The sequence below is a fragment of the Aspergillus versicolor genome (genome assembly GCF_001890125.1).
Source record: "Aspergillus versicolor CBS 583.65 unplaced genomic scaffold ASPVEscaffold_4, whole genome shotgun sequence".
NCBI lineage: Eukaryota > Fungi > Ascomycota > Eurotiomycetes > Eurotiales > Aspergillaceae > Aspergillus > Aspergillus versicolor.
Window position 1 is genome coordinate 624,858 of NW_024467527.1, and position 27,193 is coordinate 652,050.

The following is a 27,193-nucleotide window of genomic DNA, read 5'->3' on the forward strand; positions in this document are numbered from 1 at the left end:
CCCAGTGTTTGTGCACGAGTCGCAGTCCCTGGAGGTGGACACGAGTTATATGGGGTCAACGGAGTGATGCCCCTTTAGAGAGTGATGTTAGCAACATAAGTGAATTCATTGAAGAGCATCTCGTGCCTTGTCATAGTGCATTGTAGAGAGAATATATTGGCCGTCGTCATAGCCTGCTGGGGTGTTGGTGTGAAGCAAGACTATATTTAAAAAAGAAAAAAGACATAAATTAAAAAGAAAGTCTTATGCTTTCCAGGGCAACATCGCAGTAACATAACAGAGAAGATTTAGAGAAGCAGCAGCTGATGGTCCGCGGCCTAGTAAACAAGGCATAAATATATGCCTCAGGCATAATTGGCTCGTGCACTAACTAGTGAGCGGAACCGTGAACGACTCCAGGCCTTCTGACCTCCAGCCCGCCTCTCCTCCTCGTTTATCTGCCCTCGACTCTCTCCGCTCATGCCCCCGCTGTCATTTTGAGTGCCCTTGAGGCTGCCGTCAAATGTCCCCCTTAGGGTGCGATATCCAGAATGGCGCAAGCAGGTCCGATCACGGACGTCACCCAAAGGCTCTTTATCGAGCTCAAGTCTAAGAACGAGGATACACGAGTCCGAGCTGCTTACGAGCTTTATGAAAACGTCCTTGCCATCTCAAGAGGTAATATAAGCTTTCAAATTCGTCAACCAATCACAACGAGCTAACCCAGAGTCTTCTTATCCCAGACTGGGCCCCCGAGAAGTTTATCGAGTTCTATAACGCTGTTAGTCAACGCATCGCCCAACTCGTCGTCACCGGCAACGATGCGCACGAAAGAATCGGAGGTCTCCTCGCCCTTGACCGGTTAATAGATTTTGAGGGTGTGGATAACGCCCAGAAGACGACCAGATTTGCCAGCTATCTACGAAGTGCGCTCCGTAGCAGCGATAATGCCGTTCTCGTCTACGCCGCGCGGGCACTCGGTCGGTTAGCAAAGCCCGGCGGTGCGCTCACTGCTGAACTCGTTGAAAGTGAAATACAATCGGCGCTGGAATGGCTTCAGTCCGAACGACAAGAAGGCCGGCGATTTGCTGCCGTGCTGGTTATTCGAGAACTGGCGAAAGGCTCCCCCACTCTCCTTTATGGATTCGTTCCTCAAATTTTCGAACTCATTTGGGTTGCTCTCAGAGACCCCAAAGTACTCATTCGAGAGACTGCCGCTGAAGCAGTGAGCGAATGCTTTGAAATTATCGCTGCGCGAGATATGCAGGTTCGACAGCTGTGGTTTGCGAGGATATACGAGGAAGCACTTCTGGGCTTGAAGTCAAATAATGTGGATTGGATACATGGGTCGCTCTTAGTCCTCAAAGAACTCCTTCTCAAAGGTGCTATGTTTATGAATGAGCATTATCGAAATGCATGCGAAATTGTCCTTCGTCTCAAGGACCACCGCGACCCAAAGATTCGGACGCAAGTCGTTCTCACTATTCCCATCCTCGCCTCTTATGCCCCCGTTGACTTCACCGAGACATACCTTCATAAATTCATGGTTTACCTACAGGCTCAGCTGAAGAAAGAAAAAGAGCGAAATTCTGCTTTCATAGCTATTGGGAAGATCGCGAATGCTGTTGGTGTTGCCATCGCACAATATCTGGATGGTATCATTCTTTATATTCGGGAAGGGCTTGCCTCGAAAGCGTAAGTTCATTTATCTCCGACTCGTTATTACATATTCTAACAATTGGAAGGCGGAATCGGGCTACCATCAACGAAGCACCGATGTTTGAATGTATCAGCATGCTGTCTCTGGCCGTGGGGCAGGCACTCAGCAAATACATGGAATCACTCCTGGACCCCATCTTTGCCTGTGGATTGAGCGAATCTTTAACACAAGCTCTTGTTGACATGGCTCATTACATACCACCAATCAAGCCCACGATCCAAGTAAAGTTGCTCGATATGCTCAGCCTGATACTCGACGGCACCCCTTTTCGGCCTTTGGGATGTCCCGAGAGCAGACTTCCTCCGATGCCTTCCTTCGCCAAGGATTTCACTCCCCAGGAGCTACACTCAGATGTCGAAATCGCATTAGCCCTCCATACATTGGGAAGCTTCGATTTTTCAGGCCACATCCTCAACGAGTTCGTGCGCGACGTTGCTATCCATTACGTCGAGAACGACAATTTTGAGATTCGGAAGGCTGCCGCTCTTACCTGCTGTCAGCTATTTGTGCACGATCCAATCATCAACCAAACCAGTAGCCATTCCATACAGGTCGTGAGCGAAGTCATTGACAAACTATTGACCGTCGGTGTTGGGGACCCAGATCCCGAAATTCGACGTACCGTCTTATTATCACTTGATCGCAAGTTTGACCGGCATCTTGCACGGCCAGAAAACATTCGATGCCTCTTTTTAGCTGTAAATGACGAGGTATTCTCTGTAAGAGAGGCCTCAATCTGCATTATTGGGCGCCTTTCCAGTGTCAACCCAGCCTATGTCTTTCCACCATTACGAAAGTTGCTGGTGAACTTGCTCACAGGGCTTGGGTTTGCAAATACTGCGCGCCAGAAGGAGGAAAGTGCCCAGCTTATCAGCCTTTTCGTTTCGAACGCGACGAAACTCATCAGGTCTTATGTGGATCCTATGGTTACAACTCTGCTACCGAAGGCAACTGATGTCAACCACGGTGTCGCATCCACCACGCTCAAGGCTGTCGGGGAACTTGCGAGTGTCGGAGGAAGTGATATGAGAGCGTATCTACCCCAACTTATGCCGATAATTCTTGATGCATTGCAAGATCTTTCTTCCCATGCCAAGAGAGAAGCGGCACTACGAACATTGGGCCAAATATCAAGCAACTCCGGCTACGTTATCGAGCCTTACATTGATCACCCCCATCTCCTGGCTGTACTCATCGGAATAATCAAGACAGAGCAAGCAGGGTCGCTTCGTAAGGAGACGATCAAGGTTCTGGGAACACTTGGTGCATTGGACCCCTACAAGCACCAGCAAATAAGCGAAACAGCGCCCGATGTTCACCATATCAATGAAGTACAAACAGTATCAGATGTTAGTCTCATCATGCAAGGACTTGCGCCGTCTAATGAAGAGTACTACCCAACTGTTGTGATCCACACCCTCTTGCAAAACATACTCCGTGAGAACTCCCTTCAACAATACCATTCCGCTGTCATCGATGCGATTGTCACAATATTCAAAACCCTCGGCTTGAAATGTGTGCCCTTCCTAGGTCAAATTATTCCAGGTTTTATCTCCGTTATGCGAGGTTCGCCTGGAGGACGACTTGAATCATATTTCAACCAAATGGCAATTCTTGTCAATATCGTGAAGCAGCACATAAGAGCCTTTCTCCCTGAAATCATCGAGGTTGTTCGAGAATTCTGGGATGTGTCGTATCAGGTCCAGGGGACGATTCTATCTCTCGTGGACGCGGTAGCTAAGTCCCTGGAGGGTGAATTCAAGAAATACCTTGCTAGTCTCGTTCCTCCAATGCTGGATACGCTTGAGAAGGATACCACACCGCGCCGACAACCTTCGGAGAGGATCTTACACAGCTTCCTAATATTTGGCCCCAGTGGCGAGGAATATATGCATTTGATTGTTCCATCCATTGTGCGTCTATTCGATAGAGCCCAGAACCCACCGAGTATTAGGAAGTCCGCCATTGACAGTCTGACGAAACTCTCACGACAAGTGAATGTTTCCGACTTTGCATCCTTAATCGTCCACTCTCTGTCTCGAGTCGTTGCCGGCAACGACCGCATGTTGAGACAATCTGCCATGGACTGTATCTGCTCCTTGATATTCCAGCTTGGCCAGGACTTCAACCATTATATCCACTTGCTGAATAAGGTTTTGAAACATCACCAGGTCACACATGTCAATTATCAGATCCTAGTGACAAAGCTCCAAAAGGGAGATCCACTTCCCCAGGATCTTAATCCCGAGGAGAGCTATGCGAACTTGGCAGATGACGCTAATTACGCCGAGATTGGCCAAAAGAAAATGGTAGTCAACCAACAACATTTGAAGAATGCCTGGGATGCATCACAGAAGTCAACACGAGAGGACTGGCAGGAGTGGATTCGAAGATTCAGCGTGGAGCTCTTAAAGGAGTCACCCTCGCCAGCCCTACGTGCCTGCGCGAGCTTGGCGGGCATATACCAACCTCTCGCGAGAGACCTATTCAACGCCGCCTTTGTCTCTTGTTGGACAGAATTGTATGATCAATACCAGGAGGAGCTGGTACGATCAATTGAAAAGGCACTTACCTCACCAAACATCCCCCCAGAAATCCTTCAGATCCTTCTCAATCTGGCTGAGTTTATGGAGCACGATGACAAAGCGTTGCCGATTGACATCCGCACACTTGGCAAGTATGCGGCCAAGTGCCATGCCTTTGCAAAAGCACTTCACTACAAGGAACTCGAGTTCGAGCAGGATCAGAATTCTGGAGCTGTGGAAGCCTTGATCACCATCAACAATCAACTCCAACAGTCCGATGCCGCTATCGGTATTCTTAGAAAAGCCCAAGCGTATCGCGATGTAGAACTCAAGGAAACATGGTTTGAGAAGCTTCAACGCTGGGAGGAGGCTCTTGCGGCTTACAAACGACGTGAGAAGATTGATCCGGATTCTTTCGGTATTACAATGGGGAAAATGCGTTGTCTACACGCCCTTGGAGAGTGGAAGGTGTTGTCCGACTTGGCTCAGGAGAAATGGAACCAGGCTTCTCTTGAGCATCGGAAGTCTATCGCTCCTCTAGCTGCTGCGGCCGCATGGGGTCGAGGCCAGTGGGAATTGATGGACTCATACTTGAGTGTCATGAAGGAACAATCTCCCGACCGTTCATTTTTCGGTGCCATTTTGGCGATTCATCGTAACCAGTTCGACGAAGCGGTTATGTACATCGAAAAGGCGCGAAATGGCCTTGATACCGAGCTATCCGCACTTCTTGGAGAATCCTACAACCGCGCATACAACGTGGTTGTCCGCGTGCAAATGCTTGCCGAACTCGAGGAGATCATCACATACAAACAAAATGTCGGTGATCCGGAGAAGCAAGATGCCATGCGCCAGACCTGGAACAGACGACTCCTTGGCTGTCAACAGAACGTGGAGGTGTGGCAACGCATGCTCAAGGTCAGAGCGCTCGTCACCACACCGCGAGAAAACCTGGACATGTGGATCAAGTTTGCGAACCTTTGCCGTAAATCTAACCGCATGGGTCTTTCCGAACGATCTCTAGCGTCACTGGAGACGGTACTCTCTGATGGCAGCGGCGGCACGCGGACTATTTCCCCGCCAGAAGTTACATATGCTCGTTTGAAGTTTAGCTGGTCTAGTGGACGTCAACGCGAGGCTCTTCAAATGCTTAGAGAGTTCACCGGAAACCTTACTGAAGATTTCACACGTTTCAATGCACTTGTCGCCTCGCAAACCGAACATAATGGTATCAACGGCGTCAACGGCGTCAACGGCATTACCGAAGGAAATCATACCGATATCATGGGCCTCAGAGAACGCGTTGGTGACGTTAACAAGTTCCGAAGGCTCCTTGCCAAAAGCTACCTTAGGCTTGGAGAGTGGCAGACGGCCTTGCAACGAGGAGACTGGCGACCAGAGCATGTCCGTGAAGTGCTTAATGCATACTCGGCAGCTACTAGATACAACCGCGATTCTTACAAAGCCTGGCACTCATGGGCCCTAGCAAACTTCGAGGTCGTTACAACAATTGCTAGCCAAGCGAACAAGGATGGTGGAAGTTTGGCATTGGTTCCAGGTCATATTGTAACAGAACATGTGATTCCTGCTATCCGTGGCTTCCTCAGATCCATTGGGCTATCATCAACATCCTCTCTACAGGACACCTTGCGGTTGCTCACCCTTTGGTTTAACCACGGGGGTGACCAGGAAGTGAACTCTGTTGTTACAGAGGGATTTACTGCTGTCAATATCGACACATGGCTTGCGGTCACGCCTCAACTTATTGCCCGTATCAACCAGCCAAACTTTAGGGTTCGAAGCGCTGTTCATCGCCTGCTAGCTGAAGTCGGCAAGACACACCCTCAGGCTCTCGTGTATCCCCTGACGGTTGCAATGAAATCTAATGTTACTCGACGGTCACAGTCCGCAAGTAATATCATGGATAGCATGCGGCAACACAGCGCCACTCTTGTTGAACAGGCCGACCTTGTAAGTCACGAACTTATCAGAGTCGCCGTCTTATGGCACGAGCTCTGGCACGAGGGATTAGAAGAAGCATCCCGACTTTATTTCGGTGACCATAACGTGGAAGGGATGTTTTCAACTCTTGCTCCACTCCACGAAATGCTTGATAAAGGTGCGGAGACCCTGCGCGAGGTATCTTTTGCCCAGGCATTCGGGCGCGACCTTGCCGAGGCGAAGCATTACTGCATGCTCTACCGCGAGACCGAGGAGATCGGTGATCTTAACCAGGCGTGGGATCTGTATTACACCGTTTTCCGCAAGATCAGTCGACAGCTACCGCAGCTATCGACACTCGATCTCAAATATGTCTCGCCCAAGCTCAAGGATTGTATGGACCTTGATCTAGCTGTCCCTGGTACCTATCAAAGCGGCAGACCTATTATTCGCATCATCAGTTTCGATCCAATCCTGCATGTCCTCCAGACGAAAAAGCGGCCACGACGGATGACGTTAAAGGGCAGCGATGGAAGCTCCTATATGTATGCACTGAAAGGTCATGAAGATATCAGACAAGATGAGAGAGTTATGCAGTTGTTCGGGCTAGTCAACACTCTCCTTGACAACGATAGTGAGAGTTTCAAGCGGCATTTGACAGTACAACGATTCCCTGCCATTCCACTCTCCCAAAACTCCGGTATCATTGGATGGGTCACGAACAGCGACACCTTGCATGCCTTGATCAAGGAGTACCGAGAAACACGACGCATTCTCCTCAATATCGAGCATAGGATTATGCTACAAATGGCCCCAGACTACGATAACCTGACGCTTATGCAAAAGGTTGAAGTCTTTGGATACGCCATGGACAACACTACCGGAAAGGATCTGTATCGTGTTCTGTGGTTGAAGAGTAAGAGTTCTGAGGCCTGGCTTGAGCGACGAACCAATTACACTCGGTCGCTCGGTGTCATGTCCATGGTTGGATACATCCTTGGTTTGGGCGACCGTCACCCGTCCAATCTTCTTCTGGACAGGGTTACTGGAAAAGTGGTTCACATCGATTTTGGTGACTGCTTCGAGGTTGCGATGCATCGGGAGAAGTATCCAGAGCGCGTGCCATTCCGTCTTACGCGTATGTTGACCTTTGCGATGGAAGTCAGCAATATCGAAGGAAGCTATAGAATCACTTGCGAGGCTGTCATGCGTGTGATCCGCGAGAATAAGGACTCGTTGATGGCTGTTCTGGAGGCTGTAAGTCACCTTCCCTCTATCCTATTGTATTTACTTAACTAACATGAATTTAGTTCATCCATGACCCCCTAATTAACTGGCGTCTCGGAATCCGAGAGTCTCCTGATCGAATGCCATTCAACGCAGAGCGACGCCAATCGGTCGTCTCTGGCGTCAATATTGAGCATGGTGTTCAACCGAGCAACTTCTCCCGCCACCGTCGACCTTCAATTCTTGAAGGCGGCATCCTCGATGCCCAAGAGGGCGTTCCCAATGAAGCACGCGAGGCACAGAATGCGAGAGCGCTGCAGGTGCTTGGGCGAGTTCGGGAAAAACTGACGGGTCATGACTTTAAACCCACTGAGGAGCTCAATGTGAGCGACCAAGTTGACAAGCTTCTTGCACAGGCGACGAGTGTGGAGAACATTTGTCAACATTGGATTGGATGGTGTAGTTTCTGGTGATTGTTTTGTTTCCTAAAGAATCTTTTGTTGTATTCAGGGTCTTTTGATGGCGATGGTGGATTATGCATGATATCAGATTTATGGGTTTGGGCTGTAGCATAATGATTCTTTTCAGCTATGTCGGCCTATCCTATGAGGATGATTGGGCGGTGTTATGGCTTTAATTCTTGTTTTAGACATGATATTATGTTGAACCGAAGCACTGGGAATTAGTAGTAGTAGTAGTAGTAGTAGTAGTAGTAGTAGTAGTAGTAGTAGTAGTAGTATATATGGATTTGCTTCTTCAGATTGCACGTGCTCATATTAACTTCGTTTAGTACCTGGTTGCAGAGTATAAATCAGGCATTCAAGTAGAAATGGCTCAGCAAACATACAAATGCCAAAATCAAGGTACCTAGGTGAGTCAAACAATCTCCTCGACCTGGTTGGATGTCTCCGGTCATATATGCTGCTACGTCACAATAGGTATTGATTGCTAAGTCCGAGCCGAGGTCACGGGCAGGATCATCTTCAACTCTCCTCACCCTCCTCTGTTCCCTCATTATTCTCATACTGTCTTTCTATCCTATTGTGCCTACTTCCATTCCAACGGTCCTTCTTAGGACAGGAAAATTATGGCGCCCACTCTACAACCTGATCATGGGGTACACCCAGTTGTTCGCAACGCCCTGCGCGTCTCCCTCAGTGCCAAAGAATACAAGGCCCTTCACGACTACGCCCAGCGTTCCCGCTCCTTGCAAAACAAACTACCAACCCCTGCAAGATTCGAAGCCATTACTCGATCCAAGAATAAATACAATGAAACGGCTGTACGTGCGTCGCTGCGCGTCTTTCTGGCCTCGGGGGCGTTGATGAAGCTTGTCGACTTTGTTATCAGCCGCATACAAAAGAACTCGGCTCAGTACGAAATAGTCTTATCTTGAATGTGAAATTTTTGAACCAGAATCATCGTTTGCTAACGTGTGCTTGGAAATAGGCAAAAACCCCGAACCTCGCTGCTTCGATCTCCAAATTTCCGCCTTTCCCTTGCGATGTCCCTGATGGTTTTGCTGCACCGGCTCCTACATCGCTTCTTTGTCAAATTGCGCATAAACTTACGCAACGATGAGGCAAAGCCGTTTCGCGAGCGCAACCCGCGCATCTCGAAGGCGCTCACATCGCGGTATGCGCCTGCAGTCGGTGCCAGTCTGGCGGGTCTTTCGCTGGGAATCTGCACGCAGAACCAGCTCCGGATGACGGTCGCTATTTACGCCGCTACACGGGGATTGGAGGCGGTTTACAACGTCATGGATGAGAAGGGGTGGTTTGAGAACCGGCCGTGGTGGTTTGGGAGTTGGTTGCTGATGCCGGCGTCGCTTGCACAGCTATTCCACGCCTTTGTGTTTGATCGGGAGGCTACACCTAAGGTATGTGTCCAGATTTGTTTGATGTCGGCTGCAATGGCTTTGGCTAACCGAGTATGGTAGTGGTTTGGGAGTGTGATTATGAAATACTCACCGAGTTATATCCACGACCGGCCGGATACTTTGCCAGACCAGTTTCCCTGGCCAGAGAAGGATGAGATTGTAGATTCGATCGCGTCAATTGCTAGTCTCCGCTGGCCGTAAGTTGTTTCGCCTTTTTTTTTTTTTCCTTTCCCTTTTTGCCAGGCCAGTGAAAGCCAGAAGCTAACAGTTGCAGGGCGTTCGTCTCGCCTATACTTCGTCCTTCGGTTCCCAATGTCTTACCATCGGGACTCAAGTCTATCTCGCCGATTACTGGACCAGCGCATCCATCAATACCCAACCTGTCATGTGCTTTGCTCCATCCTGGTAGTCCTAGCTGTGGCACAGCTTTCGCGCATCACCTACTGCTCTCTGTATCTGCTCTAGCGCGACTTTTCGCGATGGTGGCACTTGCGCGGTCGGCACTGAATTTGAAAGCATGGCTAACCCAGCCGATCTCGACGGTTAACGGTCTCTCAAAACAAGTCCTCACACAGACAGCGGTGCTTTCAACGGCAATCGGTTCGGCGTGGGGCAGTGTGTGCATGTGGAACGCGATTTTGCCACGGACAGTATTGCCGACGCAGCGATTCTACCTCAGCGGTGCACTTGCCGGGGTGCCGTTCGCTTTCCTAGGAAATAACAGCCGCAGTGTGTTTTTGTACTTTTTCCGAGCGGCAGTGGACTCGGCGTGGAAGGCGGGGGTGAAGCGGGGATTATGGAAGGGGTGGAGGGGCGGCGATGCCTGGCTGTTTGTTGTGGCCTGGGCGGTTCTGGGGAGCGCGCTGGAGGGCCGCCCGGGCACGGTGCAGGGACGAGGCGTGAGGAAGCTCCTTGCGTGGATGAAGGGCGAGGGCTTCACAGATCCCATTGAGAAGCGGAGGCGCAGAGCGTGAGATTTTACTTATTATCATCAGCACTGTAATTAATTGTGACCATGACCTATGAAGCATTGAAGTATGGCCCGCGAGAAGGGGCAATTTTCCCCGCATGGGGTATCGGAACCCATTTCTCTCCCTGGAAGCCCTTTTCCGACTCTCCACCAAGTCCGCGTTCCTGTACGGACGATGGTCTCCATTGGACTCGGAGTTGCTCCTGTGCGATGATGGGTTAATTTTTGCAAATGAGGGGCATTCAAGCTCCTGCTTTGTTGGAGACCAGACCGACTTTCGCCTGCAGCTGTACACTTAAATTCGTCACTCGCTGTTTGCTCCCCTCATCGCAATTCCATCATTCCTCACTCACACCCTTATTTGCTCCTTGATCCCATCCTCATTTCCTCATTTCCCTCATCTACACCACAATGACTGCCCAACGCCTCAAGATCGGTTGCGCCGGCCTCGGCCGCATGGGTAAGCGCCACGCCCTTAACTTCCTGGAGCGCACTCCCCGCGCGGAGCTCGTCGCCGCCAGCACCCCGGACGACACTGAAATCGAATGGGCCAAAATCCACCTTGCTCCCTACGGAGTCAAGCTCTACAAGAACTACGACGACATGCTGAAGCACGAGGGCCTGGAAGCCGTTGTTGTCGCCTCTGCCACAGCCGTGCACGCCGAGCAAGCCATCAAGGCCATCAATGCCGAGAAGCACGTTCTCTGCGAGAAGCCGCTGTCGACCAGCGTTGAAATTGTAAGTCACACATTCAGTACTCTCCCTTAATCATCCCAAAATTGAGGAACTAACATGAAAACCAGTCCCAATCCGTCCTCGACGCCGCCAACGCTAAGCCTCACCTCAAAGTCATGTGCGGCTTCTCCCGCCGCTTCGACGCATCCTACCGCGACGCCTACAACAAGATGTCCTCCGGCGCCCTGGGTGCCCCCAGTGTCATCCGCAGCCAGACCTGCGACAAGCTCGACCCAACCGGGTTCTTCGTCGCATACGCTGAGTTCTCCGGCGGTATCTTCGTGGACTGCTCAATCCACGACATCGACCTTTCGCTCTGGTTCTTCGGGCAAGACTCCAAGGTGCGCTCTGTCTCTGCAGTCGGAATCACAGCCGTCGAGCCGGACCTGCGCAAGCACAACGACCGTGACAACGCCGTTGGTCTCGTTGAGTTCTACGACGGCAAGATGGCGTACTTCTACGCTTCTCGCATGATGGCCGCGGGCCAGGAAGACACAAGTGAATTCATTGGAACAAAGGGCAAGGTTACAGTGAATGCCCAGCCGCAATTGAACCTGGTCCAGACGTTCGATGCAGGTGGTATCAAGAAAGAGATCCCGCAACACTACTATGACCGCTTTGAGTATGCGTTTGTGACGGAGGCGAACGAGTTCACGGCCTCGGTATTAGAGAACACGACGGTGCCCTTGAAGCTGGATGGTGCTGTCCAGGCTGTGCGCATTGGTGCTGCGCTGCAGGAATCCCTGATTACGGGGGAGAAGATCTTCTTTGATGAGCGTGGGAACCGGGTCCCGAAGGCGAATCTATGAACGTAATTTTTAATGGTTCTAACGGCTATGGTTTTTATGTTATGCGTTGGATTAGAGTCTAGCATATATAGATTGACAAAATAGATTCAATACCCTACCTAAGGAGCATAACGCTATCTCATCGATATTAATCTAGTAGCCTTCGGTACTTTTCTGTCTAAAATGTATGATCATATCCAGCCCACCCTGGCTACAGATTGGACATGACTCGCGGGAGTGCAGCTGTCATTCAGGTAAAGTAAATGAATACCAAGCAGGCCCAAGTATAATGACGTATAAGTGAGATGTTCCTGAAGGAATTACACTAGGGCTTATCATGCTGATATCAGTACAGAACTGCAGACGGGATACAGCTTCTGAAAGACTTCTGTTGAGTTATCCTCCTAAGCACGTACTTCAAGATCAAACATACTCCCCAACCTATATCGGCGCCTCATCGCTAATTATCTACTTGGAAATGCTCGTCTAGCCACAATATCAACCCATCTACACCGCATACAACCCAAAGTGCGAATAAGCCCTTATATTTAACTAAAATCTTACTTCGTCCGCCGAATCCTGGCCGAGTCAGTTGAACAATTGCTACCGAGTCGTCTCTGTCAAACACAGCCAGCACAGCCCAGTAGTCTTCTTTGATCCTGTTTCGGTTTTCAGCTTGTGCTATGGTTAATCTATATAAACCCTCCTCAAGGGCGCCTGCATCACCTCATTCCTGCTCATATCGCACAATCTCATAAACTCCTATACTCTTCGATTACTCCTACAAACCAAGCAATACTAGAACAGTATAGCTGCAAGCCAAGAAAACCAAGCCAAAATGAAGCTCTTCGCCACCGTTTTCCTCCTCGCCGTCACTGCCGTGGCCGCCATCGACATCGAACCGAGGGTTGGCTGCTCCCAGCCCGGCGAGTACTGTAACGGCGGTACCTTCCTCTGTTGTTCTGGAGATTGTAACACGGGTAATAGTGTGGTATGTTATGTTTTGCTTTGTTCTTTTCTTGCCCTTGGATGTGTGGTTTGGTGGGGCTAATCGGGTATTCTGTTTAGTGCCCCTGATTGATTGTCGGCTATCGAAGAATGGAACTGCTTACACTTGGTTTGAATCTGCTTGGACAGTGGGCTTGAGAAGAAGTGGGGTTTGAAGAAATGATGCACTTTGTAAAAAACCATCTATGTCATGCATGTTAAGCTAACTAAGGCCAATATAGTAATGGCATCAAGATACCGCTTTGATTCGTCGTAACTCGTAAAATGAAAAATGAAAACAGGCAGTCTACCACTTGATGACCTTCTTGGGGAAGAACTCATCAATCAGGTCGAGGTAATAAGGCTTTAGCTCCTCCACCGTCGGGACATCGTCGCTCTTGCTGTACAGATCATAAGGGTTGAAAGCCTTCACAGCCTTGAGCATCTCCTCGTCCTTCTTGTTCATCAGGTGCCTGTACGCACCGGCGTTGTGCCAGGGGTAGAATGAGTGGTATCGGATCATGGCGAGGGCCTCGTCGGGGAGAGTCGACTGCTCCTTGACAACGTGGTAGAGGTACTCGTCGTGGCCCCATGAGAGCATGACATTGTCGAGCCCGCAGCCGGGAGTGTAGATGCCGTTGGTGGTAGAGTAGATAGGGTGGCCGAAGTCCTCGTTATCCTCGAACGACTCGGTGCCGTAGATGATACGCTCGTCGAACCCGCAGCCGACGGGGAATGTGTCGCCGACGACGTCCCACTGGCCGCGGGCGTCATAGAAGAAGAGCAGCTTGCCCAGGTCGTGGATGAGACCGGTCAGTTGCATCCAGCGGGGCTTGCCATCGCGGCGAATGGCCTCGGCGGACTGTAGCAGGTGGTCGATCTGGGAGAGGGAAGTATCTGGGTCACTTTCGTCGATCAGGGTGTCGAGCTTCTCCATGGCGTCCCAGACGGACATCTCGGCGCGGGTCTTGGAGTGGAAGTCATTGCGAGCCTTGAGGTTGTAGGCGACTGTTTGCTTGCTGTGCTGTTCCTTGTAGAAGTTCTTGACGCGGTCGCAGGCGTCCTCGTACTGGCGGAACTGGGTCTTGTCCTTCTCCTTGTCGAACTCGGATTCCTCGTAGAGGTCTTTCTCGGTCTGGGCCTTTTCCTTCAGGTTCTGCTTGAGAACGTTGACGTTGTCGATGGCGTCGGAGATTTCCTCGAGGGCGGCGCCGTTGGCGACGTTGGCGTGAGGGCTCATGATGGACTTTTTTGGTAACAAACTTTTAGTAAAAAGAGGCAGTTGTTTGGTTGATGGAGAGCTGAGTCTGTCTGAGACGAGAATAGTATATATAACGGCATTGTGGCAGGCGAATGAGGATGCGAATTCCGAGTGATGGCATGGTGTAGCTGGAGAGGACGGATTCCAGAATCCGCAGCGAAGACCTGGAACCCAGTTTCCGATCCCCCCGCGATCTCTTCCCTCAGACTCTGCCCAGCCTGCCCAGGCCCGAACTAACTTGTTGAAGTAAGCCCCGGGCAAAGGCCCGGAATCGCTCCGGTTGATGGAATTATTGTTGAGAGTCTGGTCAAATATCCGGGGGAATACCCCCCGACTGCCCCTCCATCGACTTGCGCGCTTCGGAGTATATCATGCCGCTGTTTCTCGCCTTTTCCCTCTTTCTCTTTTAATTTTCTTTACTTTCTTTCCTCCTTTTTACCTTTTTTTGCTTTACAAACTATTCCCAGATACCCAATTGCAAAAATGGCCATCGCAGACACACGCTTCAAGCTCAACACCGGCGCTGAGATCCCCGCGCTCGGTCTCGGTATTTCCCCTCATTCCCATACAAACAAACAACAACCACCTAACAATCACCAGGAACATGGCAATCCGCCCCAGGTGAAGTAAGCAAGGCCGTCTATCACGCTCTCAAAGTGGGCTACCGCCACATCGACGCTGCACAATGCTACGGCAACGAGACCGAAGTCGGCGAGGGCATCAACCGCGCCCTCTCAGAAGGCCTTGTCCAGCGCTCTGAAATCTTCGTCACCACAAAGCTGTGGTGCACATATCACACCCGCGCAGAGGAGGCCCTCAACCTCTCCCTCTCCAAGCTCGGCCTCGACTACGTCGACCTGTACCTCGTGCACTGGCCGCTGGCGATGAACCCCAATGGGAACCACGAGCTGTTCCCCAAGCTGGCGGACGGGAGCCGCGACATCGTGCACAGCCACAGCCATGTGACGACGTGGAAGAACATGGAGGAGCTTATTGCGAAGAACCCCGGGAAGGTTAAGGCGATTGGAGTGTCAAATTACTCCAAGCAGTATCTGGAGGAGTTGCTGCCGCAGGCGAAGATTGTTCCTGCTGCGAACCAGATTGAGAACCATCCGTCGCTGCCGCAGCAGGAGATTGTGGATTATTGTAACGAGAAGGGCATCAATATTACGGCTTATAGTCCGTTGGGCAGCACTGGGTCACCGTTGTTCAGTGCGCCGGCCATCGTGGAAGTTTCGAAGAAACGGAATGTTAGCCCTGCGACAGTGTTGTTGAGCTGGCATTGTATGTTCCATTCCTCCCTTACCATCCTTCTTCCTTTTTTTCCTGTTCTTGAAACTAACAAGCAGTCAGTGGCCCGTGGTTCCGCCGTACTCGCAAAGTCAGTCACGCCCTCGCGTATCGAAGAGAACAGAAACCTCGTCGCTCTGGAAAAGGAAGACGTCGACCTCATTGCCAAGTACTCTGCCGAGTTGGCTGCGACGAGCGGCTTCCAGCGCTACGTGTATCCTCCTTTCGGCGTGAACTTTGGATTCCCTGACAAGCAGTGACTATCCGCCGGCTCGAGTAGACTGTAATCGGGAACAGTTAAAGTATATAGATTGTACATAGAAAAAAACTGTTCATTATTCGGTCGAATGATCACTGGAGCAACCATCAGTAACATAAAGTCTACTCTATACATAAATTCTCCATCCCATCCAAGTGAGTTGTGTATCCTGATTTCACTCAATGTATCAGAAGTTTAACAAACGATGTCGTCGAGTCATAACAAGCGAGGGATTGACAAAATGGCCAGTTAATACCGAAACCCAACCCATTCCCTCTCAAGCGCAGTCTCAAACCCAATTTCATCTTCTCCGTCCTCACGCCGATCACGGACTATCTGGTTACTGTAAAATTCGCGATAACCCAACTCCTTCACCTCATCAGGGACATACACGGCACCAATACTCACAGACTCAACACAACCAGCGTCCTTTTCAACACCATCCGCACCATCGGTGTCCTTTTGCTGTCGCTGCGCCTTTCTTGCCTTTCCTTTCAATCTTCCTTTTCCTTTTTTCGCACCCTCAGCAGCAGCACCACCTGCAGTGGCAGTGTTAGCTCCGGACGCATTCTCCTTCCGTGCCTTCTCGATCAAAAAAGCCGCATAGTTTTTCAACGCCGCCCGACGTCTAGCCTCCCTCTCAAGGATAATCCCATGCGCGAGGTCCGAATTCAAGAGGCCGCGCTGGAGCAGAATTGAGAAGGCTAGGTGCAGTTGATGAAATCCCAGTGTGAGCAGGATTGCAGAGGGGATGGTAACGTCAAGCCCGGGGACTGTAGTCGCGACCGGAGGAGAGGCTTCATCTGCACCCCCAGCATCTTTATCGTTGCTTGCTCCAGCTCCCGCTTTTTTGCTGGAAGGAGTAGGTGTGTCTGGGGCGGAGCGGCTGTTAAGATCTTTCTTGTTTACTCTCTCGATGGATTCATCTTTCTCGTCTGGTGTCTGGTTCTCTTTTGCGTTTTCGAGACTCTCATCGATTACTTCTTCGGCGATGGGCTCGAGGCCTAAGGAAGGGAACGAGCCGAACTTGACGTCTGCAAGGCGAGGGTTGTTTGCAACCGCGGCAGATGGGGGATGAGACTTTGTTTGAGCGGTGGCCTTTCGAATGCGGTACTTCGTCTGTGCAGTTTGCGCTGGTTGTTCCGACGAAGGTGAGGTCTTGAGAAACTCTGGGATACGATCAGGGAGAATAGTCGACTGCGCAGCAGTGTACAGCTTGAAGCCTGGCTTCATGTTCCTGAACGCAAAATCCAGGGATGCGTAAACAAGACGACGCGACCAGTCGTTTTCCAGATCCCGGGTGGGAAAGAGGCCTTTTGTTGAAGTGACGGCCATAGCGTCTGAGCTTGGACTGCGAGCTGTGCGAGCTGGTGCTGGAGCAGGATGTGGACTCTCGGGGTCGGGCTTAGAGTCACGGCTGCTGGTTTCATCGCCATCGCCATCGGATACTTTGATAGACTCGCCCTGTTCACCAACATCCTGGGTGTGATGCCCAGACTCCTCATATTGGCATTCAACCTCTTCAACCCAAGGCGGCTGAGGCATGACAACCGTAAACTTGTACGTGTGAAGTCCACATTGAAGGACTTGCTCAACAGTTTCCCAACTAAGAAGATCAATAGCCATACGAAATCCAGCATCGACAACGGGGGTTAGATAGAAAAATGCGCCGCAAACTGCGTATCCGATAGCCATATCTAGCATCGCCAACTGCACGGAAAACGGATACTCAGGCTCACAGCCGGCTGGTACCGGATCATAACCAAAATCTTCCAATGTGATGAGCTTGAGAGTCTCCAGTGTGATAATAGGCTTGCCGTAGAGGTAATGCACCACCTGCTCCCATGACTTGAGCATCATGAAGTTCTCGCCCGCAACCGCTGTGATCTCCTCATTATAATATTCCCTACCAACAAGGAGGGAGGTAATGAGTGGACTACGCGCAAGGACGCATTTGTGAGCTGTCATTACGATCGGCCAGAACTGATCATTTATGGAGCGCAGAGTGAGCTTGATATCGCTCATGTGGTTGGATTCCAACATATCGAGGAGGCTATTCGACAGCTCAAGACTCGCCTGTGCTGCCAAACCGTATTCGGGATTGGCTCCCAGCATCTTGATGGGCGAGGCGGGCCTGGTAGGAGATGGCGATGCAGGAGTCACCATGACTCGAACGCCGGAGCGGTTTTCTGGTGAGCCTATGGGCGTTTCGGTTGGGTCTCCTGTGCGAGGAGCATCAGTATTGTCAATCGCTTCGCTGGCCGGGGGTGGGGTGCTGATCGGAGGAGTAGGAGGCGTGTAAGGCCCAGCGACCGATGCGGCAGCAGAGAGTGTCTTTGAGTCGTCTGAGTCTTGTGTAACTGCTCCTGCATTCTCATCGGTCCGGCAATAACAGCAATCACCCGCATGATGTATGCAGCAGCAGGATGCACGAAGGGGGCAGCCACACTCGACTGGGGGTTTGTGTACACAGCACGCGGCGTTGAACTGACACAACATGCGACTATGGACACGGCATATGAGTCTATTCTCATGGCTTTCCTGATGTCCCTCTTCACGACCATAGTCATATTGATATTCATTCTCGTGCTCGTGCTCTTGAGAGTGCTGGAATTCCCCCTGTTCCTCGTTCTTCTTTGGCTGTTGTTTTGGCTGGGGCTCCGACTGCGAAGCTCCACGATCTCCATGCACAACAAACACCCCTGATACATTAGTAGAGCAGCCAATGCCTTGTCTGTTAGTATCAGTCTTCTCAAGCTTTCCGTCACGCGGCTGCTCTCCCCCGGCATGTTCAACCTGAACTTCTTCTTCAACATCATTAACACATCCATGTTTTTTCTCCTCTTTCTCTTTCTCCTTCTCTTTTTTCTTCTTCTCCTTCTGCCTCTGCTTTTTCTTCTTCTCGGCCTTTGCCTTCTGTCTCGCGGACGACCCATCCACCTGGGGCAACCGCTTCTCCTCAACTGACTCTTTAACTTCAGTATCTATACCGGTGGTCATAGTCCCAACAGAGCGACAGTTAGATGTATCCGGTGTCTCGGCTGTCTCAGACTCTGCAGTGCCAGCGCTGGAATGAAGCCGGTCGATGTTGAAGAAGTCGTCAAAGCTCCGAGTTGTTGAGGAGAGTTCGGATGTGCAGAATGACTTGGTGCGCCTCACCATCTTTTTTTGCCCTTTCCTGACTTCTTTTTTTTCTTTGGTTTTGAGGGGTTTATTATGTAAACAGATGAGGTTTCTTGACGATAGAGGTATCTTTTGGTCTGAGTTTGATAAAAGGTAGATGGGGTGGATAGAAAGGAATGACTTTGCAAGTGTTGTGTTGATAAAAGGGGATAAATGGAAGAGCAGAAGAAGAGAGAAGAGATGTCTTAGCTTCATGTTGTTGCCTTCACTGATGTCGCCGCGGCGATGAAGGTCTGAATACTGTTTGTATGCTTTTCTTTGTGGCTCCCACCGACCTGCCTTCTTTTAAAATAAGAGAAGCATGCATTTCCACATGAATTTATAAGTAATAATGGTTTGACAAAGCCTAGATAGCCTCGGTACTAGATTTTCAGGGTATAGGTGAAGTACAAGCTTGATATCTTTCAAGATTCTCGTATAGGGCTTCTGTTCCACGTGACTTGGATCACTGATGTTCACAAGAAAATATCTACAGATAGATCTTAAAATATCATTAATTGTTAATGAGATTAACTATTTAATAAGTATTAGTGATTGATCAACTACACTGAAATGAAATGAAGTGTAGTTCCCCTTTTACTACAGCTCGCATATGATGTACCAGGAATATCGTTTATTGCTGCAAAGCTCCCTGGTTCAACTTAAATGTTCCAGCTCGGCCATCTGCTTCTGCTCTGGCTTAAATAAACGATTTTCGGGTCCTTTTTACCGAGGATGATCTTACAATTAAGCCAGAATGAATTATGATAATTACGCATTATCCATAAAAAAAAAGAAATTGCCAAGACTAGTATAGTATCCACCGCTCAAAGATGAAAAAAAAACAATGGTATCTTTCATCAGACCAATAACAGACCAGGTATCTTAGTTACATCGAAAAAAAAAATTGGAAAGGAAAATTTGCTAAAGATCGACTATGATCAAATCAGAACATGCCTCCGTCCATAGGGATTCGGGGCTGGCGTTGTGTAGGAGCGGGCGATGCGCTAGCCGACATCGTCTGTCGTGTCCTGAGAGCGGAATTCATGTCGCCACCCTCACTTGAGATTTTGCGCAAGCGGTTGCGCGGTCGAGACCGAGACCGAGATCGGTCGTCGTCCTCGAATGTGCTGTGCTCTTCTGGGAGCTCTTGGTCAGGTTGTGGGACAGGCATGGGGTTGGAGTCGTGCGAGTCGTGCTTGTCGTCCTTCAAGGCCCCAAGAATGGTTTGGGTGGTTGTTTGCCGGCGACGGCGAGGGTTCATCGGAGGGAGAGGCGGTGTCTCCATGCCGTTACTTAGGCTTGCGCCGGGGGGAAGGCCGACGGTGGGGACGTTTGATGTGCAGGAGATGAAAGTGGGCTCGGAGATTTTGGTTTTGTCGACGGAACGTTTCTGGAGACTGGTGTGCCCTGCAGCACGTTGGGGCATGGATTGTGCTCGCTGGATAGCTGCGGCTGTTGCTGCAGAATCACCGGCAACGTCGTACAATGGTGGTGTTGCGTTGGCAGAGAAGGGTGGTGCAGCGGGTGAGGGCCGAGGGGCTCCAATACTGGACGAGTTGGCCACAGGAACAGCGAACGGTCGATCGTGAATTGGCGTTGCCGATCGGCTCTCGGGGCGATATACACCAGACGCTGCAGACGACGACCGATCATACGCGCAGCGATCGTGGGCCTCAATGGAAGGGCGCGCGGATGACGCAACAGAAACAACACCACGTCGTCCATTGCCAGATGAGAAACTGTTGTCAGAAGCGGTCTCATCTTCCTCCAGTGTCGTAAGGTTGTCGCGGTCACGGCGCGAGCGACTCTTAGAGCGACTAGAAGTATTTGAGTTCGACCTATCTCTACGAGCGCGGAAGCTCGTGTGAGGGGATGTGCCACGACTGCGGCTTGATTCACGAGAATCATCATTACTGCGGCGCCCGAAGCTAGCTATTCTCGACCGCATGGATCGTGGTTGTTCTGCCACTTGAGGAGCGCTAGAATTCCCATGCTTTCCAATGTTGCCAAGGCTGGGGAACGATACCCTATCCTCCTCAGCCCAGGGGTCTTCCGATACCAAGGCCGGTGTAGAGGCATTGCCACCGAAAGGAAGGCCCTTCATACCGCGAGGTTCGCCTCGACCAAATAGATGGTGCTTGCTGGGTTTGTTTTTAAGAAGTGCAAATGCATTCCCAGGTTTGGGACCAAAATCAGGGGTCTGGCGGCCGGAAACAGGGCTCGCCGCGCGACTTTCATCCGCAAAGTCCCGAAGCTTTTCCTGCACCCTTCGCCGCCGCTCGGCAAGCTCATTCTCAAACTCTTCTCGCTCCTTCTGCGTCTCTGTGCTTCCTTGGCGCCGGTGCTGGGCGGCAAGCTCATCCCGCCAATCGGGGATTGGAGGCGGTGGAGGAGCAACGGTAGGAGGATGAGATGCTACATCTGGTTGAGGAAGTTCAATGGTGGATTCTCTGGGAGTATCATCGTCGTCTGTAGGGGCCGGGAATCGAGGGGAGGGTGGCGGCAAAATAGAAGACTTGTCACTATCATGGCGAAGGTGCGTACGCACAAGACCGCTGAGGCCCAGTCCCGCGGGTAGTGTGGGAGAGTCAGGTTTCTCAGGAGTATCACTAGTCTGTTCTGGGGTGTGTTCAGTGTGCTCTGCGATAGGCTTCAGATCACCCAGGTCCGAGTATCGCACTTCAGGAAGTGGGCAGTTGTTCTCGTCACCGGTTGGGGTCGAAGGCTTGGAAGGAGTCCTGGAGCGGAACGCGGGGTGGTCATTGTGCATAGAGTAATCATCCCGAGATGGATAATATCCCTCATCCTCAGTTTCGCTTGGGCTTGAGTTGTCGAAGAATGTGCCAATATGCCCGGGCCTGGCAGGGGATGCATTTACGCTCTTTCCAGTGGACCGACTACCAGGACGTTGTGCCTCGCTGTAGTGAGAGGATGCGGCAGAACCAGGTCGTGATCGGTGGCTTGGGTTCGAGAATCCCCGGGAGCGAACGCTGACATCTTGGGGAGGTGCAGACGCAAGTGCCGGTGCTGGAGATTGTTGCCGAGGAGGGGGTGTATTCCTTCCTTGGAACATCTGAAGCTGGCGGCGAGAGAACTGGTTTTCATCGTATGCAGTGCGCGGTTTATTAAACATACCCATAGCAGTGGCTTTCCCACGGTCCCCTGGCTGCAAAGCGGCCGCAAAAGTCGCCTCTTCATTTTCACTAACTGGAGGGCTTAGGGGAAGTTGCGAGTGACCAGGGGCCCTTAATTCAGGCTCGGCGAGCTGACGTGTCGGCGAAGTAGCAGACGACGAAGGACTAGTGGGACGAGATGCAGCTGGTGAGGGCTCAGCAATGGCCAGTTTCTGTAGGCCATTGCGCAGGTTTGTGGCGCTCCGAGAATAGCTTCGGTTGAGTGCTGGAATTTCTGGAGTGCCTGCACGGTGGCGGCTCAAGCTTTCTAGTCGATGTAGAGCTGATGCTTGTTGACTATGAGCCGACTGCTCCAATGCATGGCCGTAGAGACGTCGTGTCCTGGCGGATCCGCGCTCTGACGCCATCCCCGGACCCGTTGGCTTTGGTAAGATGACGGACTCTGAACTACTATAATGTGTTTGGGCAGGAGACGTTGCCATGTTCTGTTCATCCACAGAGGTTGCAGCGGTCGATGTACGGCCTAATGGCCCAGATGCAGTGGATGAATATGTGGTTCGGTTGAAAGAGGACACGCTAGAGTGTGCATCTTCAGACTCGTGCGGAGAGTACACCTCTTCTCTCTCCGTTTCACTGAACTTCGGTCGAAAGAGCGAGTGACCAATATCGTGTTCATAGACGGCCCGGCCAGAACGGCCAGATCCTGAGGGACTAATCTTATATATCTTTTGTCGTCCTCCAAACAAATTGTTTCCCTCCGTACGACGGCCGCGGCTCATTATGCTCCCTTTTTGTGATTGCGCATCATCATCGCCAGTATACCCGTCGCTTCCCGATGCGTATGAACCTCGGCCCATGTTAAATGACGGCCGGCTGTGAGTGGAGACTTCGTCGATATCGGGAAGCAGTGTCGGGTTATGGCCGAAAAGATTCAACCGTGAGGCGCGTTTGGGAAATAGTACACTGTCGTCGCTAGCCTTTCCAATCATGGATCCGGGGTCATCTTGTTCTCTCAACATGCTAAACCGCGCAGACAGCTTTGGCATGAGCAAACTCGTGCGGAAATCATCCGTAGATGGTAACGCACTCGAAAGATCGAGGTCGGGCTTTGGCTCAGGTTCTTCTTTTTTGCCTTTCTTCAGCATCCCCCCAAAAGTGGCGGCAGGTGGGGGAGTGGGGGGAACACTGGTTTCAGTGATCACAATCTCATCCTTGATCTTCTTCTCCTTCTTCTCCTTCTGCTCTTTCTTGGACTTGCGGAAACGATTCATGATGACGGACGCCAACTTTTCCACCGGGGACAGTTATCGCGTAAAAAGGGAAGCAGATCTCGACGACGCGCTCAATCCAGTCTTAGGAGTCAGAATAAACCGCTCAGGCGATATTGCAATGCTGATGCGACATAGGGGGGACCTACTGGGCGAAGATCGAAGATGACACAACAAAAGCACACCAGTGTGTGCAGAGCAGGGCAACGTGTGCAGTAGATAAAGATTCGAGGAGGGACGGAAAGGAGAGCTCAATAATTGACAGTGAATGCCAGCGTCAGATCATCCCCTGTGCAGACTGCGGAGCCGGTCCGTGGCCGATCTGTTGTGCAGTGGAATGCGACGTGTAGGACGAGTAAAGTACCGGGGGCGATATGTATAGCAAACAACTCTTCCTTCAAGTCGAACTCAAGGGGTCTTAATTGGGTGATGAAAATCGATCGAGCAGCTCCAGCTGCACGAATTGATGGAGGGGGTTGCTGGGCAAGACACAGCCGGAATGTGGCTGCAGCGGAGGCGGCGAGAGCAACTATGGAGATTCGACAAGGAATGAGCGGCAGTGGCACAGCTGGGGGCCAATGCAGATGCAGTTGCAGAAAGACAAAGGTGAGTTGGGGGTGGTTAGTTGAGAGAGATGGAGGGAGAGGAGAAAGAAATGAATGACTGAGCAATGAGCGAAGAAAAAGAAACTAAAAGACAGTGTGAGAGGTGAGGGAAGGATCTCGATCGACGATTAATTTTTATTTTGCATGCAAACTCCGGCGTTCTCGCGAAGTGGAGGAAATGGGAAAAATAATAAAATAATACTAATTATCATAATCAAAATAACAAAAGTCCAGACTCTTGTCAGCTCTGGTTCATTTTTTGGGTCGCGGAGTCGATCGACATAACGCACATTTACACTTGTGTCCACAAACCGGGCGTATTTACTCTCTGGCCCCGACACTCGCTGAATCAACGCTCGAATCGCTGTCTGATCCTGCCGATGATGCGACAATATTGAGTCCCTTGGGAACTCCTTGGATCGACTTGACTCTCTCGTTCGCAACACTCAGAGAACTCCTGTCCAAGCTCTGAGCAACCCTTACAGTGTGTAAATAAGATGTACGGATCCATGGACGGATACAGTGGTTACCGTACCGTACCAAGGACAGGGGTGCTCGCGACCCTTGCAGACCCCACTCGCAGGCTTGGCCAATCAGCCTCGCGCAAATACCGGAATCATTTCGGTTATTCAGAGCGTTGGAGCAGGCCAGGGCCGCCAGGCGGACCACAGCTTCCTCGATCAACTCCCAAAGTCCCAACACAAGGGAACATAAGGCAGGCGAACGAACTGGGAAAATCTCGGGGCGATAGCCCTGGAGGGATGTTCAATTGTTCGATGACTTGGGACGACGCAATGATCTCATCAATACATCAATCACACTGCTTGTGTCTTGTTTTCACTGCCCAAGTGGGCCAATGTAATCTCAGCCCCCGATAGTCCTGCATATCTGTCGAGTTCTTAGGCCGATAATAATCCTGAGTCTCAGCTCCTCAATCTCAGTTGAGTCAGTCTTCCCCGTCGACTCCTCACTGGACTACCAGATGCGGTCCTTCTGCCAGGTGGGATCAGATGAGCCTTGTATGTGACCTATCTGGTCAACTCCAAGTGTTTCACCTCCCAGTGCATGCTATCTATTCGTCACGTCCACTTTTCCGCCTCCCGTCAGAATTGAGCAATCACTTCGTTGGACAGAGGCTGCAGACACAATGCCACAGTGCAGAACCCGGGAGACGGAATGGCGGCACGGCACTGTGCAATGTGCATTGCATGGCTGCAACGCGTCTGAATGCATCCCGCCAATTTCTTGGGCCCGATCAGGATCTCTCAGAGTCAACAGAGTTTTCAGGAAACGACCGTGCGGCCCCGCCTCTTCCTTGAATCCAAGCTTATTAAGGTACTTGACCGGGTTTCCGGGAAGGTTGTCTGATTTCTAAGATTTGTTGACAGCCGTTGGGCTGGAGTCGTGAGGCGCCGGGGCGCGTGGTAATGAGACAGCGCGTAATACGAGAACGCAGTTCATAAACACGGTTGTGCCCCTGACTAGGCCGTATGGGGCTAAAGTGCCGGGGTCCCTTCACAAGAGTAGACGGCTGCTAATTGTATCACAATTCAAAACCAGGCCAAGGGACAATCTAATGTGATGCAGGCCTAAAGATTAGGAATGAAGAATCAATGAATCACGGAGTCAGATCCGCCGTTCATGAATCTTTTGGATGGCCAGTCTAATCACCAGAACCCCGTCCTAATATGCAGGACTCGATCTGAATCGGATCTAAACCCAGAGAGGCGGAGCAGACCCCCTTCATCTTTCATTCGGAGAGCGGCAAGCCAAACAGTCGTTCTCCCTCATCTTCCAATTCTCAACTGGAGACAACCGTCGTTTCACCTTGCCACTGCCGAGGATCCAACCAACGGCGCCCCGTCGAGGCTAGCCTCACCGTTAAATTCGGCATTGGGACTGAATCGACGATGGCTTCAATTTCTTCTAAACAGGCACTAGAAGGTCGAGGAACCGTTGGTCTTGTGATCGGGGCCACTTCGCATCGATCGGCCCGAACTTGCCTCTTCCTAGTTCCTTGATCTCACTTCGGGCGTCAACAAGACAGGCCCAACACAAAATAATGAAGCCGGGAGTCCGAATGCAGACGGTGATGCGACTGTATTGTTGCAATCATTGGAAGAGATATCCTGAACATCATTGAATGACGTCGAGCTGTATTATTAATCGCTTTCACCCCGCATCACGCAAGAGCTGCAACCTCAGAACTTCGAGCTCTCGCGCTCACCTACCTACCCAAGACGAGAGCTCGACTAACCTACTCAAGAATAACTTACAAAACTTACAGCTCATTCCAGATCCAAAATGCAAGTCCTACTCCTTGGCGGCCACGGCAAAATCGCCCTCCACCTCACTCCCCTCCCTCCTCGCCCGTGCCTGGAACGTCACTAGCGTCATCCGCAACCCTGCCCACGAGCCTGAGATCCTCGCGCTCGCAAACTCGGAGAAGGCCAAAGGCAAACTCAATGTCTTAGTCTCAAGCCTCGACGAGGTCCAAACCCAAGCGGACGCTGCTAAGATCCTCAACGAAACAAACCCCGATTACGTAGTTTGGTCGGCCGGTTAGTTCCCCCCCTTCGTTAAACTTTACCACACATCTAAAACAAAAGCAAAACAAAACACAACATCGCAATTAAACGAAGTCAATAATGCCCTCAATCCTTGGTTCTCGATACGTACTGACAATGATCACATCTAGGTGCCGGCGGGAAAGGAGGCCCCACCCGCACGATCGCAGTCGACGAAACTGCGGCAAAGGCATTCATCTCAGCATCGTTTGCGCACCCGCGCGTGTCGAAGTTCCTGCTCGTGTCCTGGATCGGATCTCGCCGCAACAAGCCCTCGTGGTTCTCTGACGCAGATTGGGCGTCTTCGCAAAATACCTTCAACAATGTCCTCCCCACCTATGCAAAGGCTAAGCTCGAAGCGGATGAGTTCCTAACAGCCCATGCGGCTGCGCGGGTCAAGCAGGCAGCGGGCGGGAAGGCTAACGTGCTGGATGCAATTTGCTTGCGGCCCGGGACGTTGAGTGATGAGCCGGCCACTGGGAATGTGAACTTTGGGAAGATCGGATCACAGGGGAAGGTGCCGCGAGAGGATGTCGCAAGGGTCGCGGATGCCTTGTTGGCCCGGCAGGGAAGCAAGGGGTGGTATGACTTGTTGGGGGGTGAGGAAAAGATCGGAGATGCTGTGGAGAGGGTTGTACGTGAGGGAGTCGATGCTGTCGAAGGGGAGGATGTGGGTGCGATGGTAAAGCGGTTTGAGTTGGATGCTTAAGACGTTAAACATCCCCTTACCTAAAATCATAAATGATGAATATTGAATGACATTTATTAAAACCAATCATCTAATATTCAATAAATATTCTTGACCAGATGCTTATACAGTGCATCATACATCATTATATATATATTTCTATACAGGAGCGGACAACCAATACATCCACAATTCATACTTAATA

At 51.0% G+C, this 27,193-nt stretch overlaps 8 protein-coding genes across 8 annotated transcripts; 5 read left to right on the top strand and 3 right to left on the bottom strand.

The window, feature by feature from the left end:
* Positions 1 to 414: 414 nt before the first annotated feature.
* Positions 415 to 8,150, top strand: tor (putative TOR pathway phosphatidylinositol 3-kinase TorA). Its single transcript, XM_040808652.1, has 4 exons — positions 415 to 657; positions 723 to 1,674; positions 1,725 to 7,422; positions 7,476 to 8,150. The coding sequence occupies exons 1-4, from the start codon at positions 531 to 533 to the stop codon at positions 7,863 to 7,865; spliced, it is 7,167 nt and encodes a 2,388-aa protein (XP_040666988.1). The 5' UTR covers positions 415 to 530; the 3' UTR covers positions 7,866 to 8,150.
* A 329-nt stretch (positions 8,151 to 8,479) lies between these two features.
* Positions 8,480 to 10,245, top strand: ASPVEDRAFT_27901 (uncharacterized protein; the record flags this gene model as incomplete). Its single annotated transcript, XM_040810061.1, has 4 exons — positions 8,480 to 8,766; positions 8,842 to 9,271; positions 9,332 to 9,468; positions 9,546 to 10,245. The coding sequence occupies 4 exons, from the start codon at positions 8,480 to 8,482 to the stop codon at positions 10,243 to 10,245; spliced, it is 1,554 nt and encodes a 517-aa protein (XP_040666989.1).
* Positions 10,246 to 10,652: 407 nt separating this feature from the next.
* On the top strand, positions 10,653 to 11,785 carry ASPVEDRAFT_52225 (putative NAD binding Rossmann fold oxidoreductase; the record flags this gene model as incomplete). Its single annotated transcript, XM_040814604.1, has 2 exons — positions 10,653 to 10,979; positions 11,045 to 11,785. The coding sequence occupies 2 exons, from the start codon at positions 10,653 to 10,655 to the stop codon at positions 11,783 to 11,785; spliced, it is 1,068 nt and encodes a 355-aa protein (XP_040666990.1).
* Positions 11,786 to 12,648: 863 nt separating this feature from the next.
* ASPVEDRAFT_71335 (inositol oxygenase) lies at positions 12,649 to 14,288 on the bottom strand. Its single transcript, XM_040816113.1, has one exon. It carries the CDS (start codon positions 13,989 to 13,991, stop codon positions 13,059 to 13,061), a length of 933 nt encoding a protein of 310 aa, XP_040666991.1. The 5' UTR covers positions 13,992 to 14,288; the 3' UTR covers positions 12,649 to 13,058.
* ASPVEDRAFT_40786 (putative glycerol dehydrogenase) lies at positions 14,229 to 15,690 on the top strand. Its single transcript, XM_040812210.1, has 3 exons — positions 14,229 to 14,559; positions 14,613 to 15,296; positions 15,366 to 15,690. Exons 1-3 carry the CDS (start codon positions 14,496 to 14,498, stop codon positions 15,560 to 15,562), a joined length of 945 nt encoding a protein of 314 aa, XP_040666992.1. The 5' UTR covers positions 14,229 to 14,495; the 3' UTR covers positions 15,563 to 15,690.
* A 120-nt stretch (positions 15,691 to 15,810) lies between these two features.
* On the bottom strand, positions 15,811 to 18,561 carry ASPVEDRAFT_61699 (uncharacterized protein; the record flags this gene model as incomplete). Its single annotated transcript, XM_040815579.1, has 1 exon — positions 15,811 to 18,561. The coding sequence occupies one exon, from the start codon at positions 18,559 to 18,561 to the stop codon at positions 15,811 to 15,813; it is 2,751 nt and encodes a 916-aa protein (XP_040666993.1).
* Positions 18,562 to 19,669: 1,108 nt separating this feature from the next.
* On the bottom strand, positions 19,670 to 23,131 carry ASPVEDRAFT_52229 (uncharacterized protein; the record flags this gene model as incomplete). The annotated part of the gene is made up of 1 exon (XM_040814605.1): positions 19,670 to 23,131. The coding sequence occupies one exon, from the start codon at positions 23,129 to 23,131 to the stop codon at positions 19,670 to 19,672; it is 3,462 nt and encodes a 1,153-aa protein (XP_040666994.1).
* A 2,906-nt stretch (positions 23,132 to 26,037) lies between these two features.
* ASPVEDRAFT_886271 (uncharacterized protein) lies at positions 26,038 to 27,125 on the top strand (the record flags this gene model as incomplete). Its single annotated transcript, XM_040818369.1, is given in 3 exon segments — positions 26,038 to 26,105; positions 26,125 to 26,294; positions 26,432 to 27,125. The coding sequence occupies 3 exon segments, from the start codon at positions 26,038 to 26,040 to the stop codon at positions 27,007 to 27,009; spliced, it is 816 nt and encodes a 271-aa protein (XP_040666995.1). The 3' UTR covers positions 27,010 to 27,125.
* Positions 27,126 to 27,193: the final 68 nt, after the last annotated feature.

Excerpts from the sequence above, each read along its gene's own strand:
- tor (XM_040808652.1), top strand. The coding sequence starts at position 531 with ATGGCGCAAGCAGGTCCGATCACGGACGTCACCCAAAGGCTCTTTATC. Across the intron at positions 658-722 it reads CGTCCTTGCCATCTCAAGAG|ACTGGGCCCCCGAGAAGTTT; the intron begins GTAATATAAGCT and ends TTCTTATCCCAG. Across the intron at positions 7,423-7,475 it reads TGATGGCTGTTCTGGAGGCT|TTCATCCATGACCCCCTAAT; the intron begins GTAAGTCACCTT and ends ACATGAATTTAG.
- ASPVEDRAFT_71335 (XM_040816113.1), bottom strand. The coding sequence starts at position 13,991 with ATGAGCCCTCACGCCAACGTCGCCAACGGCGCCGCCCTCGAGGAAATC.
- ASPVEDRAFT_40786 (XM_040812210.1), top strand. The coding sequence starts at position 14,496 with ATGGCCATCGCAGACACACGCTTCAAGCTCAACACCGGCGCTGAGATC. Across the intron at positions 14,560-14,612 it reads GATCCCCGCGCTCGGTCTCG|GAACATGGCAATCCGCCCCA; the intron begins GTATTTCCCCTC and ends AACAATCACCAG. Across the intron at positions 15,297-15,365 it reads AGTGTTGTTGAGCTGGCATT|TGGCCCGTGGTTCCGCCGTA; the intron begins GTATGTTCCATT and ends ACAAGCAGTCAG.